Source organism: Miniopterus natalensis, chromosome 19 (assembly GCF_054644295.1).
Source record: "Miniopterus natalensis isolate mMinNat1 chromosome 19, mMinNat1.hap1, whole genome shotgun sequence".
Taxonomy (NCBI): Eukaryota; Metazoa; Chordata; class Mammalia; order Chiroptera; family Miniopteridae; genus Miniopterus; species Miniopterus natalensis.
In genome coordinates this window covers 35,794,909-35,813,423 of record NC_142099.1, presented here as the reverse complement: position 1 = coordinate 35,813,423, position 18,515 = coordinate 35,794,909, and the positions used below count along the sequence as shown (strand labels likewise).

At 53.9% G+C, this 18,515-nt stretch overlaps 1 protein-coding gene across 1 annotated transcript; it reads right to left on the bottom strand.

Annotated features, from left to right (window-relative positions):
• Positions 1 to 2,486: 2,486 nt before the first annotated feature.
• On the bottom strand, positions 2,487 to 13,048 carry SELE (selectin E). Its single transcript, XM_016202352.2, has 14 exons — positions 13,011 to 13,048; positions 12,621 to 12,704; positions 10,632 to 11,015; positions 10,051 to 10,158; positions 9,097 to 9,282; positions 8,226 to 8,411; positions 7,930 to 8,136; positions 6,978 to 7,166; positions 6,660 to 6,848; positions 6,287 to 6,463; positions 5,753 to 5,863; positions 5,101 to 5,122; positions 4,919 to 4,992; positions 2,487 to 4,015 (listed from the first exon to the last, which is right to left on the bottom strand). Exons 2-13 carry the CDS (start codon positions 12,676 to 12,678, stop codon positions 4,935 to 4,937), a joined length of 1,875 nt encoding a protein of 624 aa, XP_016057838.2. The 5' UTR covers positions 12,679 to 12,704; positions 13,011 to 13,048; the 3' UTR covers positions 2,487 to 4,015; positions 4,919 to 4,934.
• Between the last annotated feature and the right edge of the window lie 5,467 nt (positions 13,049 to 18,515).

The window sequence follows — 18,515 nt, the reverse complement described above, 5'->3', positions numbered from 1 at the left end:
TACCTGATATCTCTTAGTCGTTAAATCCGCCTCTCAAATTTTACATGTACCAAACTGACCTTTGGCATTTCCCCTCAAACCTGGAGAGCCTGTGTGGTTCTAGAGCTGATACGGCTCAGGCGACGTCAAGGTTGAGGCTGTGTCCGGGGGAAGGTATCTCCCGCTGGATTGAGAAGGATGCTGCTGGAGGCCTGAGCGTGAGACAATGGGACGGGCTGGGAGCCTGGGTGCTGAAGTCACACAGGGGTGCGGGAGGTGCTCCGAGGGAGAGGAAGGCCCGGAGCAGGCCAAGGTCGTCAGAGCAGAGGGTGGGAGGTCATTGCATGAGGACAGTGAGAAGGTGCATCTCAGTGGCACGAGCTCTAAGGAAATGGGGCTATTTTATTTCTTTTTTTCAATTCTTTAAAAAAGAGGTTAGAAGAACAAAGACCAATAAGAGAAATTCATCATACAGGGGACGCTGCTCTGCCTTCCAGCACTGAGGTGTGGGGTGTGAGAGGGTAGATGCATCGCCCGGGAGGTCTGCGGGGCTCATGTTCTCAGCCAGGCTGATGCTACAAGGAGACTTGGAGAGAAGCTGGGGGATATGGGGCTTGCGGGTTGTGGAGCAGGAATTCCAGAGGGTGAAGGAAGAGTCTGTGAGGGAAATTTCCCAAGGTTGGGTCAGGAGACATCACCCTGAGTGACTGTCTAGGAGGTGGCAGGTGATCAGAGGGGCTCACCCCCCAGGTGTAAGGAAAGAGGTGGCCACGGTGCACTTGGTCTTGCTGGGGCCATGGAGGCGGGTGGACACCCGGGCCTACCTCTGGTGTGGATAGGCTTCTGGTGTCTTCCATAAAAGCTAATCTGCTACCACCAGGACCTGCTCCGCTTCTCACTTCTGTGCTTGCCACTTACCCAACCCCATTTGACCTGACTCCTCCTGGGCAGGTCCAGCTGTACAGCACCTTCCGTCACTTTGCACCCGGGAAGCCAACGGTCGTGCTCTCTGCATTTTGAGCTGACATCCTGGGTGCGCGTGACTCAGCCCTATAGAGAAACAGAGCTAACTGGCAGAATCTATCCCTGTTTCTCATTTTTTCTTTAATTTTTCTCTTAAGTAAGACTTTTGAGCTTAAGATGGAGCGTAAGGTTAAAGCGAAACCAACTGTAGTCAGGGACAGTGCGGCAACCACAACGCGTGAGCCTGGCGAGCCGGGCCAGGCGGCGAAGCAGCTTTCCGTAGAGCTTTCACACACTTTGACTCAGTGGTGACAAGGAGACTCTGAGGCACAGCGCACGCCTTGTGGGCCGACGCGTTTCAGAAGAGAGAAGACACCTTTCGGGTGGCGAAAGTCCACGCTGCTCTCAGCCCCGAGGAAACCTGAGTCTCAGAGCAAGTGACGGTGAATTGCTTGACTTGGGACTGAGACGGGCAGGCTGCCGAGACTCCAGGTCAAGGACTTTGTTTCATTGATCTTAATGGTTTGTTTAGATTATTGGTATTTTTTCAGACAATTGCAATATCAACGCAAGGGCCTCTATACCACTTCATATCCGTCAGTGTGATGATAGTGAAAAAGAGACAGTGACGAGCGTTGGGCGGAGTGTGGAGAAGCGGGAACCTCGCGCGTCGCTGGTGGAGGCGTCAAATGGCGCAGCCCTTTGGAACACACTTTGGCTGCTCCTCAAAAAATGAAACGTGGGGTTACCACGTGACCCGGCAATTACACTGCACCCCAGAAAACTGCAACGTAAGTCTACTGGGAAACCTGCCCAAGAAGTTCACAGCAGCATTTTCACAGTAGCCAGGAGGCAGGAACCACCCACACGCTCAGCGCTCAGCCTGGGGGATGGGAAAGCTAACGCGGGAGCCAGCAGGCCCGCCTCAAAGTGAGTTAACCCCGAACGCGCTTCCCGGGCCAAGGAAGCCCACGCAAAGGCCGCGTTGTGTGATTCCAGTTATACGAAATACCCAGGATGGGCAACTCCACGGAAACAAAAAGTAGGTGCCCGATGACCAGGGGCTGGGGGGTGACTGCTGATGGGCATTGGGTTTCTCCTGGGGGGTGACAGACACGTGCTGATTACACAGTGCGGTGCTTGCGGGGTCCTGTGAATATACCTAAAACGAGTGGGTCTTATGGCATGTGAGTTTTACTTAAATAAAATAGAATTTTTAAAAAGAGGTCCTACACAGATATAAATATAAACATGTTTATTATCAAACTTTATAGTGTCATGTCAAATACAATAGGTATGACATAAGTATAAATAAATACATACTTTAAAAATTGTAAAATATTTCAAATCATAATTTAAAATACTTTATAAAACTCAAACAGACACATTTAAATCTCACACAGCTATTTTCAATTTAGTAATATATTTACATTTGAATAGTCCCAGATAAAACAATAATTCATTTCACATGTAGCCTGATCACAAGAGTTGTTTTTCACCCTCTCTCTCTTATTTCCCAGAGTCCTTGGCCCTTAGAAACCCCCACCGTCCTGATTCTTGCCACCTCCCCGGGTGCCGTTGGCTCTGCCTCCGCCACAGGAGCCAGGGCCCCTCTGAACTTGGCTTTCTCCAGGCCGCCGAGCCGATGGGCGTGTGGAGTCTGTGAGGCCGGAGCAGCTTCGGCAGCCACTGACTGAGCGTTTCTCACTGCCGGTGATCAATAACTGGATTCCTCAGGAATTTTAAGCTCCTTTATAAATAAATATAAATACTTGCTCATATAGGCTTTCCTCTCTTCAAGAACGGCCTAATGAGCAATAAAGCAATTAGGAAATAATTATTCAACACCTTCACCTTGTGAAAATCTACTGGATGAGCCCAGTACCTGGGGAGGTCCTATCGTGGATTTAGAACCTTGTGTACTATTCAAGAATCATATGCTACATGTCGCATCTGACAAACGTCCGTTTAGGAAGGAAAAGCACATCCTTATTTCTACATGCTTTCCCCAACAAAGACATTCACAGAAGTGTACCTAAACTTCTTTGCATTTATGCTTTTATCCAATCAGATAAAAACGCGTGGAAGTTTTTCATCATGGAAACCACAAACTTCTGAAAAAAAAAATAAGTGTATGCCCTGATACTACTCGGGTTTTTAAAAACAACTGTAGCAAAAAACAAACAAACAAAAATAAAACAAACAAACACAACCAAAAAACAGAACAACAACAAAACTCTCATGTTACACTGGTCACCACTGTACATTGTTAGGAGATAGTATTTGCCTTTTTTTGAAATATATTCAAATCTGCAGATGCAACGTTAGAATTTGTTAATAAATAAAGAGGTGGTGATCTAGGAAAGTGGCTATTACCTGGTCATAGTCCTAACATTTACACAATATTAAAGTCCTTACAGCACTTATACTGAATTAAGAATTATGGAATACATACTCCATGCAAGTCAAAAGAACGCGCTCTCCAAGAATATTTTGAAAAGCACTGAATCCCACAGGGATAAGAGTGATTCAGGCTTTGTTTAGTAATCCCCACAAAGGAGTCTTCAGTAAGATTTGCACCATTAACAAAAATGTGGTTTGTTTGTTTTTTTTTTTCAAGTCAGCAACAGAATATCTTTGGCCAATTTGTTTCCTCTAAACTTTTGACAATTATAATGCAGCCCATGACAGCAACTTTGTAACCAGCAGTTGAAACACTGTGAGGGACAAAAGAAAGAAACAATGTCACAAAGTACTGGGTTTCTCCAGGAAGACTTCGCCAGGAGCCACGGAGAGTTAGAAAAGGGAGTCCAAGATTCCAGAGCGGCGGGCTCTTCACTTTGGCCTGGAAGAGAATATCCTTTCCCCCTAGTAGCCAGCACTTTCCAGATCCTGAGACTAGGGAAAAGAACATGAGTCTTTTGGGTGGCAGGCTGGCCTTGCCCACTGGACTTTGATCCTTCGAAGGTCTCGGGGGGACTGCAGTCCAGCTGCAGTAGGTGGGAAGGGCCTGAGATCCAAGGAGAGCTCTGCCTCTGCCATCTTCAGGGCACTTCCCAGTTTACCTGTGTTCCTGCAAGTACAAGAGTGCCTGCCATCAGGACGCTTAATATTCTGCACAAGAACAGCAACAACAAAATTCACCTTCTGTTCACTGTGTGTACGCTCACTGAGGGAGTGCAAATATGAGCGGCAAAATCCTGCTCAGCAAGGGCAGTGAAACTATTCTGTCTGAGACTGTAATGGGGGATTTGTATCATTACACATTTGTCGAAACCCATAGGATACACAAAACCAAGACTGAGCCCTAACGTAGACTGTGGACTTGAGTTAATAATGCAGCAATGTTGGCCCACCAATTGTACAAGACACCATATTAATGCAAGATGTTACTAAGAGAGGAAATGGGAGCTGGGAGTCAGGGTATGTTGGAAGTCTGTGCTTTCTGCTCACTTTTTCTATAAACCTAAAACTGCACACAGAAAGGTATTAATTTTTTAAAAAGCATTCGGAGGAGACTTGACCCTTCCAAATTCTCAGAAAGCAGAGCAGAGTGATTAAGACCACAGATCCTGGAACCAGACTACCTAGGTTTGGATCCTGGCCACACCACTACCTAGCTTGGAGGTTTTACACAAGTTACTTAACTTCCCTGCCCCTCACCTTCTTCATCTATGTAACAATAAATGCAGCAATAGCCCGTCTCACAGCTCCTAGCTCAGAAGAGTTCCTAGGATGTAGTAAGTGCATGTAAAGGTCAGCCATTGTCATCGTTATTACTAACTTTCATAAGTGAGCTGACTCAACAAAGGCCAGATCCTGTTCCTTTCCTCTCCCTCTGCAAACACATGAAACCACAGGCCATAACACCCCCCACCCCCACTCCAGAAACTGGCAGATTTGGGGGCTCCAGGAGCAACAGAACATGTAAAGAGGGTATCTTCTCTCAAAACTGGGTGCAATTTTCAAGTCGTACCTGATTCCTTTTGGACTTAAATGGACTCAGAAGGCACTAGGTAGGAGCCACTCGACTGAAGGCTTTGGCAGCTGCTGCAGAACACAAGAGAACACTAAGTAAAGCCCAGCTCTCCAACTCGAGGACAGAAAATCGGGGGGGGGGGGCGTTCAGTGTCATGTGGGGTTCAGAGGGCAACTTACCTGGTGGGAACGAATTTCTTGGCTGCAAGAAAAAGACAACCGTTAGTTTGGACCCACTGACTTTTCAGGACACGTGGAATCCAGAAACAGCCCGACCCAAACTCAGCGCCTCCGGGGCCCCGGTACAGTCGTCCCACAAGCCCAGCCGGGTGGCGAGCAGGGCGACAGGCGAAGCGGCCCCTCTGAGCGGGGCCGGCAGCCTCTAGCACCAGCAGAAAGCTGCCGGCTCAGCTTGCCAGCTGTGCTGCCCAGTTTTTCATGGCAAGTCCCAAATCTGGATTTTATGTGAAATTTCCTATTTTGTAATCAGAACTTAATTCAAAAAAGTTTTCAGTACTCTGGAGGCTAAACAAACCGTGAGTGTGGCTAGCTGTAGTCACACATTCCCTGTGAGGTCCGCCCAGATGAAACTGCTAGAAGCGCTTGATCCACCTTCCCGGGCACCAGTCCTGGCAGCCTCACCGCACAGCTCCGCGGGCGCAGAGCTCAGCTGAGCGGCGGTGCCTGGGGCTCTAAGCCGGCCGCACACTTACTACAGCTCCCTCTTGAGCTTGCTGTACACTCTTTCCCTAAGGCGTCCGTTTAATTCTGCTACAGTTTGTTCCTGAAGTAGTAACTGGAGGCCGCCCGTGGAGTAATTATAGCCCCTCACCTTTCTTCCGGAGGCGTTTCAGGAGCCAGAGGAGAAACGACGCTGATGTCAGGAGGGAGGCTCCAGCCGCAGACAGCCCGACGGCCAAGGGCACGCTGGACGGGGCGGGAGCTAGGGGCGCGGGGAGAACCGGCAGGGGAAGGAGCGACCTTAGAGCCCTGCTCTGTTGACCGGCCCCTTCCTTTGCACGCTGATTGCAGCTCAGCGGTGGGGGGGGGGGGACAAAACAAAAGGCCTTGGGGATCTGCCCCAACCACCGCCAGGCAAACACACTGCCCCTGGCCTCTCTGTCTTTTTCCTTTCCCCTAGCTCTCCTTTTTCCAATCGTCAATATTCTACGCATTCTATCAACATGTCACCTCTTCTCTTTCCTCTGTGTCCCCAGGACAGTGAATGTCCGCCAGCTCATTAACCTGGCCAGCGCTTCTGGCCTCATCTGGCTTGGACATAGCGGATCCTTCATTTTACTTTAGCCGGATAACTCCCTTTCTGTGCTCTCACCCCCCAGACGCCGTCCATCAGTGAGCGGCTCACCTTCACACGTGGGCACCACCCCAGACCAGTGTCCTGTGGCGCCGCACGTCAGAGCCGCGGAGCCGTTCAGCGTCCATCCCTCGGGGCAGGCGAAGGTGCACACGGCGCCGAACACAGGCTCGGCACTGCAGCTCACGTTCACCTTGCTGGGAGGCTCCAGGAGCGAGCACCGGACCGCTGCGGGCGATAGGCCGGGAGAGGTTAAGGCGAATCCGCCGGAAAACTTCCAAATCTGGCTGAAAAGTCAGCACTCGAGCATAACGTCGAGGCGCTACTAGGCTCTCAGCACGTGGGAGTTATGAGGCTCAGGGCCCTCGGGGCAATCTGTGCTCAGCAGCCCACAGATACTCTTGAAGTCTGACTTCAGGCTCACCTTGGCAGGAGGGCTCCTGCTGTGTCCACTGTCCCCGAGCCGTGCACTCGAGCCGGGCCGCTCCTCGCAGCTGGAAGCCCTCCTCACAGCCAAAGGTGCAGGAGGAGCCGGGGCCCAGCTCCCCAGCGGGGCCCCCGGGGCACCTCACCCAGCCACTCTGGGGCCGGCGGACGGGGTCACATCTCACGGCTGGAAGACAGGAGTGAGCCTTAGAAGTCTGCTCCTGTCCTGCAGCCACGGTTCCCCAAGTCACCAAGTCCCCTAGCCCTGCAATTGTTTTGTTTTTCCTCTTAAAAGAAAATAAAACAGAAACTGCACCTTCGCAGGTGGGCTCCTGGCTGTCCCACTCCCCCGTGGGGCCGCACTGGAGCCTGGCGGGTCCCTTCAGCGCGAAGCCCTGCTCGCAGGAGAAGGCGCAGCTGGACCCAGTTTGGAAAGTTCCGGAAGCGCTGGGAAGACAGTGGATGTGGCCTCTCTGGGGGCGGGACGGGGCTTTGCACTGGAAAGCTGAAACGCCAAAGCCGGGGTCAGGAGATGTGGCGGGAAGGGCAGTCCCTGGTGGGCCTGGAGGAGCCCGGCTCATCTCGGACCAGGAGCCGCTCGAGGGCTCCAGAGTCCTCGTTTCCCCACCACCGGGAAGGCCGTGTTTTCCTTGAATCCCAACCCCTCTATTGCCAGTGGCGCTAACTAAGGGACAGCCTCTCCCGGGGCCTGGGTTCCCGAGCACCCTCGAGGAAAATTCAGGGTGCAGAGGGACCTGTGTGTCAGAGAGCGACTGACGTCCCAGGTGCGCAGATGATGCGGAACAAAGGGAAGTAAGAGGCGGCCACGGGGCGGCTGCTCTGCAGAAGGCTGTGTCCTGTGGCCGCGGCCACTGGAAAGCTGTGCTCTGCGTGGCTACGAGAATGTCAGCAGCTGGTAGCGAGACCTGCCGTTCCCCACATCCTTGCTCCTGCTCTAAAGGGGGTTGAATGTCGGGGCTTCTGTGCGTGATGAGGGCGCCTCTGCAGCTGTGCCAGGCATGTTCCGTGAGCCTGATTTCTACGTTTCCTGTGCGATTTCCCTTAGGGAGTCCTGCCTATCCCACGCCCGCGGCCTGAGGCTGGCACAGCACAGCTGGAGCCCACGCAACTCTGTCCTCCACAGTCCCCTCCCCGCCCCCGGGAGCGCTGGTCTTGCCCACGCGGCTCCGAGAGGGGGTGAGCGCTGCCCGGGGAAGCCGGTTCCACAGGCCTGGCCTGGGCCCAGGGGAGGGGCGCGCTCTGCCCACCTTCGCACACCGGCGCTTGCTGCGTCCACTGTCCCTGCGCCGCGCACTCAACCCGGGTGGGTCCCCGCAGCAGGAAGCCCTTGTCGCAAGTGAAGCTGCAGGAGGCCCCGACGGGGAGCTCTGGGGCCTGGGGGCCAGGGTGACCGAGGGGAGGGCTGCAGGTCACCGAGCCGTTCCGCAGCGGGCCGAGGACGCCGCAGGTCACAGCTGGAACACAGGCACCCTTCACGTGAGCAGGTCTGGCTGGGCCATTTCAAGGAAAGAGCGTGCGCAGTACACTCGAGGGGGCCGCCTACCTCTACACGTGGGCTTCTCGGTGTCCCAGGCCCCGGACGAGGTGCACTGGAGGCGCGGGGGCCCCACCAGCTCAAACCCTTCCCTGCAGCGAAACGTGCAGCTTGTGTTCCACGGGAGGCTTCCCGAGCTTCGGGAACAATCCACGAATCCATCGGCAGGACCCGTCAGAGCGTCACACTCAACCACTGGAGAAAGAGGGCCGTGGGTTTAGAGGCCCTGCGCTCCCTGCCCGTGGAGCCTGAGTTTAGGACAGAGCGAGGGGCTGCCTTCCAAGGGTGGACCCCAAAATCTGCCATGAACTCAGGGCGCACCCACAGTAAAGCTTTCGCGCTTTTTCATGGGCATCTTCATCTTTTCTGAGTCTGACTTTGGGCTGAGCGGTGTCTGGTCTGTCCTATCACATGGTCTATTTTACTTATGGCAGAAATGAAGGAAAAGCAGATCCTGAGCTGGGGTTTGTGGCTGGTTGGGATAAAAACAGTAGTGACACACAAAAGACACTTGTTTGTTTTAACCCATAGTCCGGGGGACAGAGTCTTGTCTCTGGCCTGGAAGATAAGACGCAGAGAGAGAGATGCTAAGGCTCCTGGGTTATCGGGCCCTAAGAGAGCCTGTTGAGGTCAAACAGGGCAGGAAGGGGAGAGAGCCGCTGAGGGTCCGGGGCGCTTCGTGGTTGTGTGCGTTCTTACAAATCAGAAACCCCCATTTCGAACACAGAATAAAAACCTCTCACCCCGAGCCTGTGCCAACTTGGCCACATCCATGGGCTGAGAGGACTAGTTTTATTAAAAAACAGCGACAAAAAGAACTTTCCCTAGAGTTTGCAAATGTCCCAAGTTGGATGCAAAGCTAAGGCGAGGAGGGCTTTACCTTGGCAGCGCGGAAGGGGCGCGCTCCACTCCCCGGAGGGCGTGCACCGCGCAGCCCCGGGGCTGCTGGGCCGGTAGCCCTCCTCGCAGCGCAGGGCGCAGGAAGACTGGTAGCGGGAGTTTCCCAGCGGGTGGGTGCACACCAGGCGCCCGTGCTCGGGGGCTTCCCGGGCCCCGCAGCTCACAGCTGCGGAGGGAAACCAGGTCAGTCTGCTCCTCTCCCAGCTCCCGCGGGTGGGAAGCTGCGGGCCTGGGCCTGGGCCTGGTGCGTTTCCTGAACGTGTTCTATCTGCGTGGGGGCCGCGGAGCCCTAACTGAGCCTGTGAAGCCAGTAAGAACACTGGGATTCGGGGCTTAACGCCTGTGAATCTGGGACTTGAACTTGAATCTGGGAGGGTCTGACGTCACGAGTTCAGCCCTTAACCGCCAACCCTGGGCCACCACGCCCCCCGGGAAGGGAAGGCCTGCGGACCTGCCTCCAAAGCTGGCGAGCTCGGGGGCGCTGCGGCCGAGGGAAGGGACGGGCGTCGGGCGGAGGGAAGGGACGGGGCGTCGGGCCGAGGGAAGGGACGGGGCGTCGGGCCGAGGGAAGGGACGGGGCGTCGGGCGGAGGGAAGGGACGGGCGTCGGGCGGAGGGAAGGGACGGGGCGTCGGGCCGAGGGAAGGGACGGGGCGTCGGGCCGAGGGAAGGGACGGGCGTCGGGCCGAGGGAAGGGACGGGGCGTCGGGCCGAGGGAAGGGACGGGGCGTCGGGCGGAGGGAAGGGACGGGGCGTCGGGCCGAGGGAAGGGACGGGCGTCGGGCGGAGGGAAGGGACGGGCGTCGGGCGGAGGGAAGGGACGGGCGTCGGGCGGAGGGAAGGGACGGGGCGTCGGGCCGGGGGAAGGGACGGGCGTCGGGCCGGGGGAAGGGACGGGCGTCGGGCCGGGGGAAGGGACGGGGCGCCCGGCGTACCTTCCTCACACTGCAGCCCGCTGAAGCCGGGGTGGCACTGGCAGGTGTAGTTGTTGATGGTCTCCACGCAGTCCCCGCGGCCGCCGCAGGCCCCCTGGGTGCAGGCAGCTGCGGACACACAGCCACGGCAAGGAAAGTGAGTTCCTTTGGCTTTAGGATCCACAGGGTGCGGCACAGATGTCACCAGGCGTCGCAGGGCGCGCTTGACAGAGTGGGAGCTGAGTGGTGGGCCCGGCTGCTCTAGGCCTTGATTTTAGTGCCCGGATGCCAGGGTACAGCCGTCACTGGCACCAAGAACAGAAATCCCGCTGGGCCACAAGGCCTAAAGGCAGCTCCCCTGCCCGAGTAAACAGGCCGCTGAACTGGGCCGTGGGTGCGCGTCCACGCTGCGCCCGGGCCAGGCCTCTGCGCGCATTTAGGGCGCAGACGCGCGGGGTTCTCGCCTAACTCGCACGCAGAACCCAGAGACGCTTTATCAAACAGGGCCCTTGAAAACCAGGTCTTTCAGGACATACAGTCACAACGGAGAACCGTTTCGGCGGCGCCAGCGTTTGCCCGGGTGCCCCCCGCCTGGCACCTACCCCGGTAGCACAGGGCGAGCTTCGTCTTGCTGCATCTCTCGTCGTTCCACTTGCCCCGGTCCTGCTCCCTCCCGATGTAGATCTCCACGCAGTCCTCGTTGCTCTGCTTGTTGTTGGGTTCCCCGGGAGCCCAGTTGGCGGCTTCCTCCGTCAGAGGCTTCTGGGTCCCTATCCACACCCACCGGCCGTTGACCTTTCGGATCCCGATCCAGTAGTAAGTTTTCACGTGGCTGAACACGGAGTCCAGGTACCGAATCTCGTCCTGGTTCTGAATGGCCACCAGGTGGGTGTATCTGCGCTGGCAGTAAGCGCTGGCCTCATCGAAGGTCATGGGATCGCGGGAGGCGTGGTAGGACCAGGCACCGCCCTCCCCGCACAGAAGCGCTGCGGGAAAGCGGGAGAGGAACCACGCTTAGGCCCGCGGGGAGGGTGAGCCCCGGGGGAGGGTGAGCCCCTCGGGGAGGGTGAGCCCCGGGGGGAGAGTGAGCCCTGGGGGAGGGTGAGCCCTGGGGGAGGGTGAGCCCCGGGGGAGGGGGAGCCCGGGGGGAGGGGGAGCCCGGGGGGAGGGGGAGCCCCGGGGGAGGGGGAGTCCCGCGGGAGGGTGAGTCCCGCGGGGAGGGGGAGCCCTGGGGATAGGGGAGTCCCGGGGGAGGGGGAGTCCCGCGGGGAGGGGGAGCCCTGGGGATAGGGGGAGCCCCGGGGGAGGGTGAGTCCTGCGGGAGGGTGAGCCCTGCCTCGGTTTGACGCCCTTAACTGGGCTTTTCTTTCCCCCATTATTCCTTGTCTATTTTCTTGCTGTGGTAAAATACAATGTACCATCTTAACCGTCGCAAGGGCATGGTTCAGGGGTATTAAACAGCTTCATAACGGGTGCGGTCGTCACCACCCTCCGTCTCTGTAACTCTTTCCATCTGTAACTGAAACCTCCCGCCTGCGGACCGACACCTCCCGCCCGCCCTGGCGACCGCGCCCTGCTCCCCGCGCTGTGCACCACTCCAGCCACCGCATGCGGGGCTCCCGCCGCTGTTAGCAGGGCCTCTGCTGTCCCATGGTGGCCCACGGGGGACTTTGGGGTGACTCAAACTCTGTTCCCCTTTCCTTTTTTTTTCTCTTTTCAGATTTTTTTTTAAATCCTTGCCTGAGGATATTTTTTCCATTGCTTTTCAGAGTGAAAAGGAGAGAGAGAGAAACATCGATGTGAGAGAGACACATAGGTTAGTTGCCTCCCACATGTGCCCCAACCAGGGCCAAACCTGCAACCGAGGTACATGCCCTTGGCAAGAATCGAACCCGGGACCCTTCAGTCTGCAGGCTGGCACCCCAACCACTGAGCCACACCGGCCAGGGCTGTTCACCTTTTCTAAAGTAAGAAGGGGTTTGGGCCTGGTCAGTGTGGCTCAGCGGTTGAGCGTCGATCTGTGACCCAGGCGATCAGGGTTCGATTCCGGGTCAGGGCACAGGCCCGGGTTGTGGGGTCGATCCCCAGTCGGGCGTGCAGGAGGCAGCCGATGAATGACTCTCTCATCATTGATGTTTCTCTCTCTCTCCCTCTCCCTTCCTCTCTCTGAAATCAATAAAAATAAGGGTTTGGATGAAGATACTTCTGTTTATGTGCATTTCTTCTGTGACTGACTCTGCACCCGTGTCACCTGCTCCCACCACAACCTGGGTCCGCCCACTTTACAGGGGGATTGTGGTCAGAACAGCCACACTTTGCTGAACCCACCAGCACAACCTGAGGCCCTGTGCGTGACCCTGGCACTGAACCCTCCCCTCAGGGTGCCTTAGGTGTGTTATGATCAACACCTAACACATAAGGAAACAGACACAGAGGTAAACGGCCCCTACTCCAGGGCAAACCGCACTGGGGGGAGGGACACAGGGAAGCTGCCAAACCCTCCCATGCAGAGGGTGCCCACCCACAAGGAAGAGTCACTGGACCCCGTCAGAGGACAGGAGGCCCCGCTCTAACTAATGACATCGACCTACCGAAGGTGAGAGCAGAGAGGAGCCAAGCAGCAGTCATGGCTTCAGCAGTTCTCTCCATCAAAAGGTCGGACCAGACGTGCTTTTCTGGGGAGGAGATGCACAAAATAAATCACAGAAGGAAACCCCAGGAGCCAGTTACTCGGTCGTTCTACAGTGCTGTTTGTGGCAGCCTCGTGAGGCTTCAGGTAAAGGGCTCCAGCACCGCGACCTTTATGAAAAAGTTCACCTGAATGAATAAATAAGACTTTAAATTTTCATCACCTACTCAAAGGGAAAAGCCAGACTTTAGTCTGAACCTAGCGAGAGCCGACAGCTCCCACCAGGCCTTTGCTTATCTGTTCGCCTCCCTCGGCTGAGTTCCTGGCCCCAGGCTACTCTTCAGAGTCTTACGGGTTTGTGAAGAGGTTGTTTCCCTGTCCGGTCTGGTGCGTCCCCCGGTCTCCCCTCTCGTCCTGTCCTGTTGCTCTTGCCGGGCTGGTGCCAAGTCAGCCAAGAAGAACAGAGCCCCGCTCCTGCCGGAGCCCTTTATAGGATGCCTGGCTTCCTGTGAGTCACAGGGCAACGCATCCAAACCCGGCAAAGAGGAATTCCCAGCAGCATCCAAAAAGTTCCCCGGGAATACCCACGAAGCTAAAAATTATAATGCTATCAGGAGCCCCGCCCCTCCAGATGAAGGCTGCTTTGTTTCGTGCCTTTCTGCTCTACACAGATTCTATTACTATGACACACATGCATGGTTTTTAATTCCAATAACACAAAATCTGCCTTTAAAGGGTTTTAAAACTCTGCTGATTAGCAGCGCCTCTTCTGTAATTGTGGTAGCAATCAGAGTCTCGCAAATATAAGCCAACTGGGCATAGATTTGTTGTCAGCTCTCTCGTCTGGAGCTGTCAGGGACGGGTCACCATCACTTTCTCTCTCACCTGTCAACTCAACTGCTGTACACTGTGTCACAGAGGACCGAGGCACAGGGTGCACACCAATCCTCAGGTGCTGTGCACAGCTGTCGCTAAATCACTAGAAATAACATCTCTAACGTTTATGGAGTGCTTACTACATGCCAGGCCCCAGCCTGAGTATTTTACACTTTCATCCACATAACTTTTCAATCCCCACAACAGCCTATGGAATAGGTACTCTTACTGTCCCCATTTTACAGATGAGGAAATTGAGACCCCAAAGATTTTATCTTTCTCAGCCAAAAGCACAGAGCTAAGGGGAAACCAAGGCAGTCACTCTCAGAAGCCGACCCCTTAACTGCTACCCTGCACTATGGTTCACCCAGGGCAGGGAACAGAGGCTGAGGTGAGAATGGACCCGGGTCCTCAGCATATGGGAAGAAACTGGACAAAGAAACAAGCATGGCAGGCTGAGCTGTGCCTAGGTACCACTGTGGACCCCTCTGCCACACTTTCTAGGAGGTCCTGATCCAAGAGCAAATTCTCTCTATAGGTAAAAGGCAAAATGATTATTTTAAATGTAAATCGATAGAACCTGAGGGAAAGAACCCAGTACCAGAAGGAGGGATAAGAGAAATGAGTAAAGGAGGTTTGTGAGTAAAGGTAATTTATTATTTTTGTAACAGTGGGAATTGTAACCCACCCCACCATTCTTTTGACATTGTTTCTGTAATGCTCACTCTGACTAATATGTAGCTTGTAGAGAAGCAGCATGTTTGTATAAGAATCCTAGGAACTAACTTCAGAAGATACAGTCTCGGACCTTCATTCATCCCAGTTCCAGGACATTTGCTGACCTTCAAGCGTAGAACCAAGATGACAAAGACCAGGATGACACACACCAGGCCATCCCTTGACCAGATTTGAGATGCTTATTGGAATGAACTCTGCTGGCCTGCACATAGAGAGCTTTTCAACCCACTCTCCTTGATTTCTTTGTTCTGCTTTCCCTCTCCTTCCTTATAAAAACCTCTGCCTGCACTGAGGTGGGGAGATGGGCTTTGTGGCAAGAGTCCCCCATCTCCTCAAGTGACCGGCACTTGAATAAACTTCTTTCCTTTTTCACCAGCATCTGTAATCATGAGTTTGGTTTTTGTGGCAATAGGCAGCTGAACTTGGGTTCAAGATACATTATTATTATTACCAGAGCTATGATATTCCAAACCTACTCACAGTCATCCTGCAATCTCCCAGAGAGAGCCCCTGAGGTGGGGTCTGAAAATAGGTGCCTGGGGTGCAGGGGCCTGTCTTCAGGCTCCAGGGTTGCTGAGAGGCCATAGACAGACTCTGTTGGCCTATCATAGTGAGACCCCCGCACAGCAAGGGGCAGGAGCGGGATGACAGCTGACTGTAGCCTCTTCACCTGCATTTCCCTGTCAGGATCTGACCCACTGATAAGAGATCAGCAGTGAGTTGCAGAGAAAATTGGGTGAGAGTTAAATAGTTGGGGATGTTGAATCTTATCTCCATTTCCCCAAGTAAACCTAATTTCCCCCAAGTAGCATGCTAATTAGAGATGTCTCTGCTAGGTTCCACCTCTGGCTTCATGTGGGCCCTTTGCAATCTCCACCCTGGTGGACACAAGAGAAAAGGCAGGAAGGGGCACACACTTGGGCGCAGCCCAGCTCCACCACCAGGGCGTTTCGTCTCCGAGGCGCCACCCTTCCCGGCTCAGCATCCCCTTTCCTGGAAGTCCTGCCTTGGCCTCCACAGCCCCCAACGGGGCGCCGAGGGCTTGAACCGCTTTTGCTTCTGTGCCGAGGCCAACTCATCCTCACCTTTACGGTGAAGGGACATCCCTCAGGGAGCAAGAGAGCCAGAGCAAGTATGTTGGGGTTTCCAAGACAAATGTTGTAGTTTTATCCAAGGTATCCTGTCCACTGCACCCGGTCCATAGCTGGGGACAGTGGAAACCACGGACAGGTGAGTGTGGTAATGGAAAATAGCACTGGACATGGCCACATGTAGCAAGACCGTCTGTAAAGGGCATGGACGTACCTGGGGCTCCTCGCTGCTGACGGGAACAGGGAGGCTCAGAGCTCGGGCAGGGCCTCCTCTCGCCTCCCTCAGGCTCTCCGCCTCCTCCCCTCTGGGCAGTGTTGCTGGGCGTCTATGTTTTAAAACCTTGGTACCTCTCCCCGCTCCCAGAATTCTATTCTGCTGACATCTACAGTACTTCTGCAGACCCCGGGGTAGGAGGAAGAAATCCCAATGAAGATTCCACCCTGTTTGCAGAGTACAGATGTGGTGCTTGTTGCACACCTGAGGTCATGAGAGGGCTCAGGGCAGCGAGCCGTCGCGGTGTGGAACGGCGTTCCTTGTCTGATCAACCTACGGGCACAGTTGATGGAAAATTGGCCTGGCTCCTTCTAAATCCATTCCCCAGGAAGGCTTGTTGGCTCATTTGGGATCCATAGGCACCTTAGGAGATCTGAGTCAGGTAGGAGCCCTGTGTTCTCTTGGTCTGCGCTCCCACACCTGGGGGACGAGAGGCGTTCTCAGGTTTCCTGCCTCTGAAGAAGACTAACTGGGCAGCTCATTTAAAATGCGTGTCTCCAGAGTCTGACTCAATAGGTCTGGGTGGGGCCCAAGAATCTGCACTTCAAATGAATATCTCAGGTGATTCTGATGTGGACGCCCAGATCCTACCACGCTTTGAGCTGTAATGGCCCAGGGCCGCCTAATTTGGGGGAGAATGTCAGGAAGCCCCAGTGGCTGGTGCTCAGTCATAGATGCCGGATTAATTGCAGGTAATCCAGACACTCTCTCTACTGGAAGGCTGGACGCCCATCGGTAACAGCTGGGCAGGTGCAAGGAACTGGAAGGGTGAGTGGGTGCTCTGGATTCTTGTACATGGAAAGTAAATGGTCTGTAGCTGCTCGTGTGACATACGTGTGTCCTGAGGCTAATCTCTTTTCACCTCTGGAATTAGAGGAGAGATTGAATTCCACTAACTCCCCTTTCTAAACTTTCTAGATAATGCTGAGACAATTTTAATGTGTTTCCTTGCTTCCTCTTTGGCAGAAGCTTATCTTGAAGCTTCCTTTTTCTGTTTTGGGATCTAAGAACAAACTAATGGGAATATCTTGAAAATGAGTCAATTCTGGTGAATTCCCAAAGCGGAAGAAACCGTGCCGGACAGGCGGGCTGGTGACTGACAGCTCTTCCTGAACGCAGCCAGGCTGTTTGCGGACAGTTGGTAACGGGGGAAAATGTGCCTGGATTTGAGGAAAAAATCCTCGCTTGTTTTCCTTGGCTACTGAGCCTCTTGTTTTGTAAGTCAGAAGTTTCCTAAAGGGTTATTCTTAGCTCTACTCTCAGTGCCTCTCATCAGAAAAACCCTGCCCTGGTCCCTTTTTGAAAATTAAGAGGTTACTGGTTTACACTGATTAGCTCTGAGACTTGAAGCAAAGCTTCTTTGTCTCTTTAAGTCTCAGATTTCCCATCTGGGAACCAAGGAGCTTGACTCCAGTCCCTGTCGGCTGCACCGTACAAACATAGGAAAAGACCCTAATTTAAATCCGAGTGTTCATTGTTTTCCCTTGCTTTGAAATTTTTAGCTAATCATTCGTAATGACACCATCTACAGAGCACCTACTGTGCGAAAAGTACTTTATGTACAGGACTTCATACAAGTTTCACCAAATGAAAGGTAGACGTTTTTAATCCTATGGATGAAGAGGGGCCACAGGCTAACCGGACAAGCTCAGGGAAGGCCTGTGTGGCTGCCTTGCAAACGCAGACCTAAAGGAACCACAAAGGATGGTCTCCAATGAAAACTTTTTAAACATAAGCAGTTTATCGAGGGTAGTCACACCCTAAGGCAGTATTTTTCCCTAACAAAGGTTAATCTTCACCTTAACTCTGTCATTGTCTTTTTGTACCTGTGATAACACAGCTGGTTAAAACAGCCTTTGCAAAACAAAGTAATTTCCCCCTTTTCAGGGCCCTCAAAGCACAGAGCTGAGACCCCCTCACTGTTATCATTGTTACCGTGTTAATTGTTGACTGTTAACTATCCTGCGCACACCTAAGTAAAAGTATGTGTCTATCATTTTACTTTTCACCCAGCCCCAGAGGTTTCCCACTTTGCTTTCTCCCGCCTCCCTAATCAATCATCGATGGATTTCTTGTAACCCACTTATGTCTCCTCTTTTGATTGTAAAGCATAAAACAAGGTGCAAAACTGCGTTTCTCAGGAGCATTATCTCAATCCGTTGAGATTCTGCTTCCTGGCAAGTGTCTACAACAGTTTGGCTCAAATAAACTCCAAAATTCTTCCCAGGTGTGAATGTTTCTGACATTAGCATGACTTGGCATAGTCAGCAGGATTCCAAAGACGCTCTCCCAGGACCACCGGAGGGCCCACTGGTGCTAGGATCCAACAAAGGGCCCCCTGAGCCCACCGCTTCCTGGCCCATCTGGTGAATTTGGGTGAGTTGTCTCTTGGATCCAGGACCTTCGCTTGCTTTTGGTAGAGGGTCTGACTTTATATGAGCTGCATTTTTAAATCCTTGTGGTGGAACGAAGGGTAAGGGTTGACAGAATCCAGGCTAAAGTGAGTCAGGAGGAAAAATGGGTGGCTGGTTTTAACTTCGGCTTTTCAGTTGGAACTGCTTTCTGAGAGTCTGAGCAAAAACCTTTGCTGTATAATGAGAGCTGAAGCCTTTCGGTTCCAAATACGAAGGGCACGCCCTCCCCCCAGCCCGAGTCTCGGGTGTTCTTAGGCAGCTGAGAATCTTTGTGGAGGTTTCAGAGGTCATTCCTCACGAGATGCAGGAGCCTCTTAGGGAAACTCCAACTCGGCTGTAATTCACTGACCGGCTTTCCTGGGGGGCACCCATAAGGCTTGGTCAGCCAGCAGCACCCCCAGACCTGGTTGCTTTAGACAGTTGGGGAGAGACCAAGGCACTTAAGAGGGTTGAATGTGACTCGG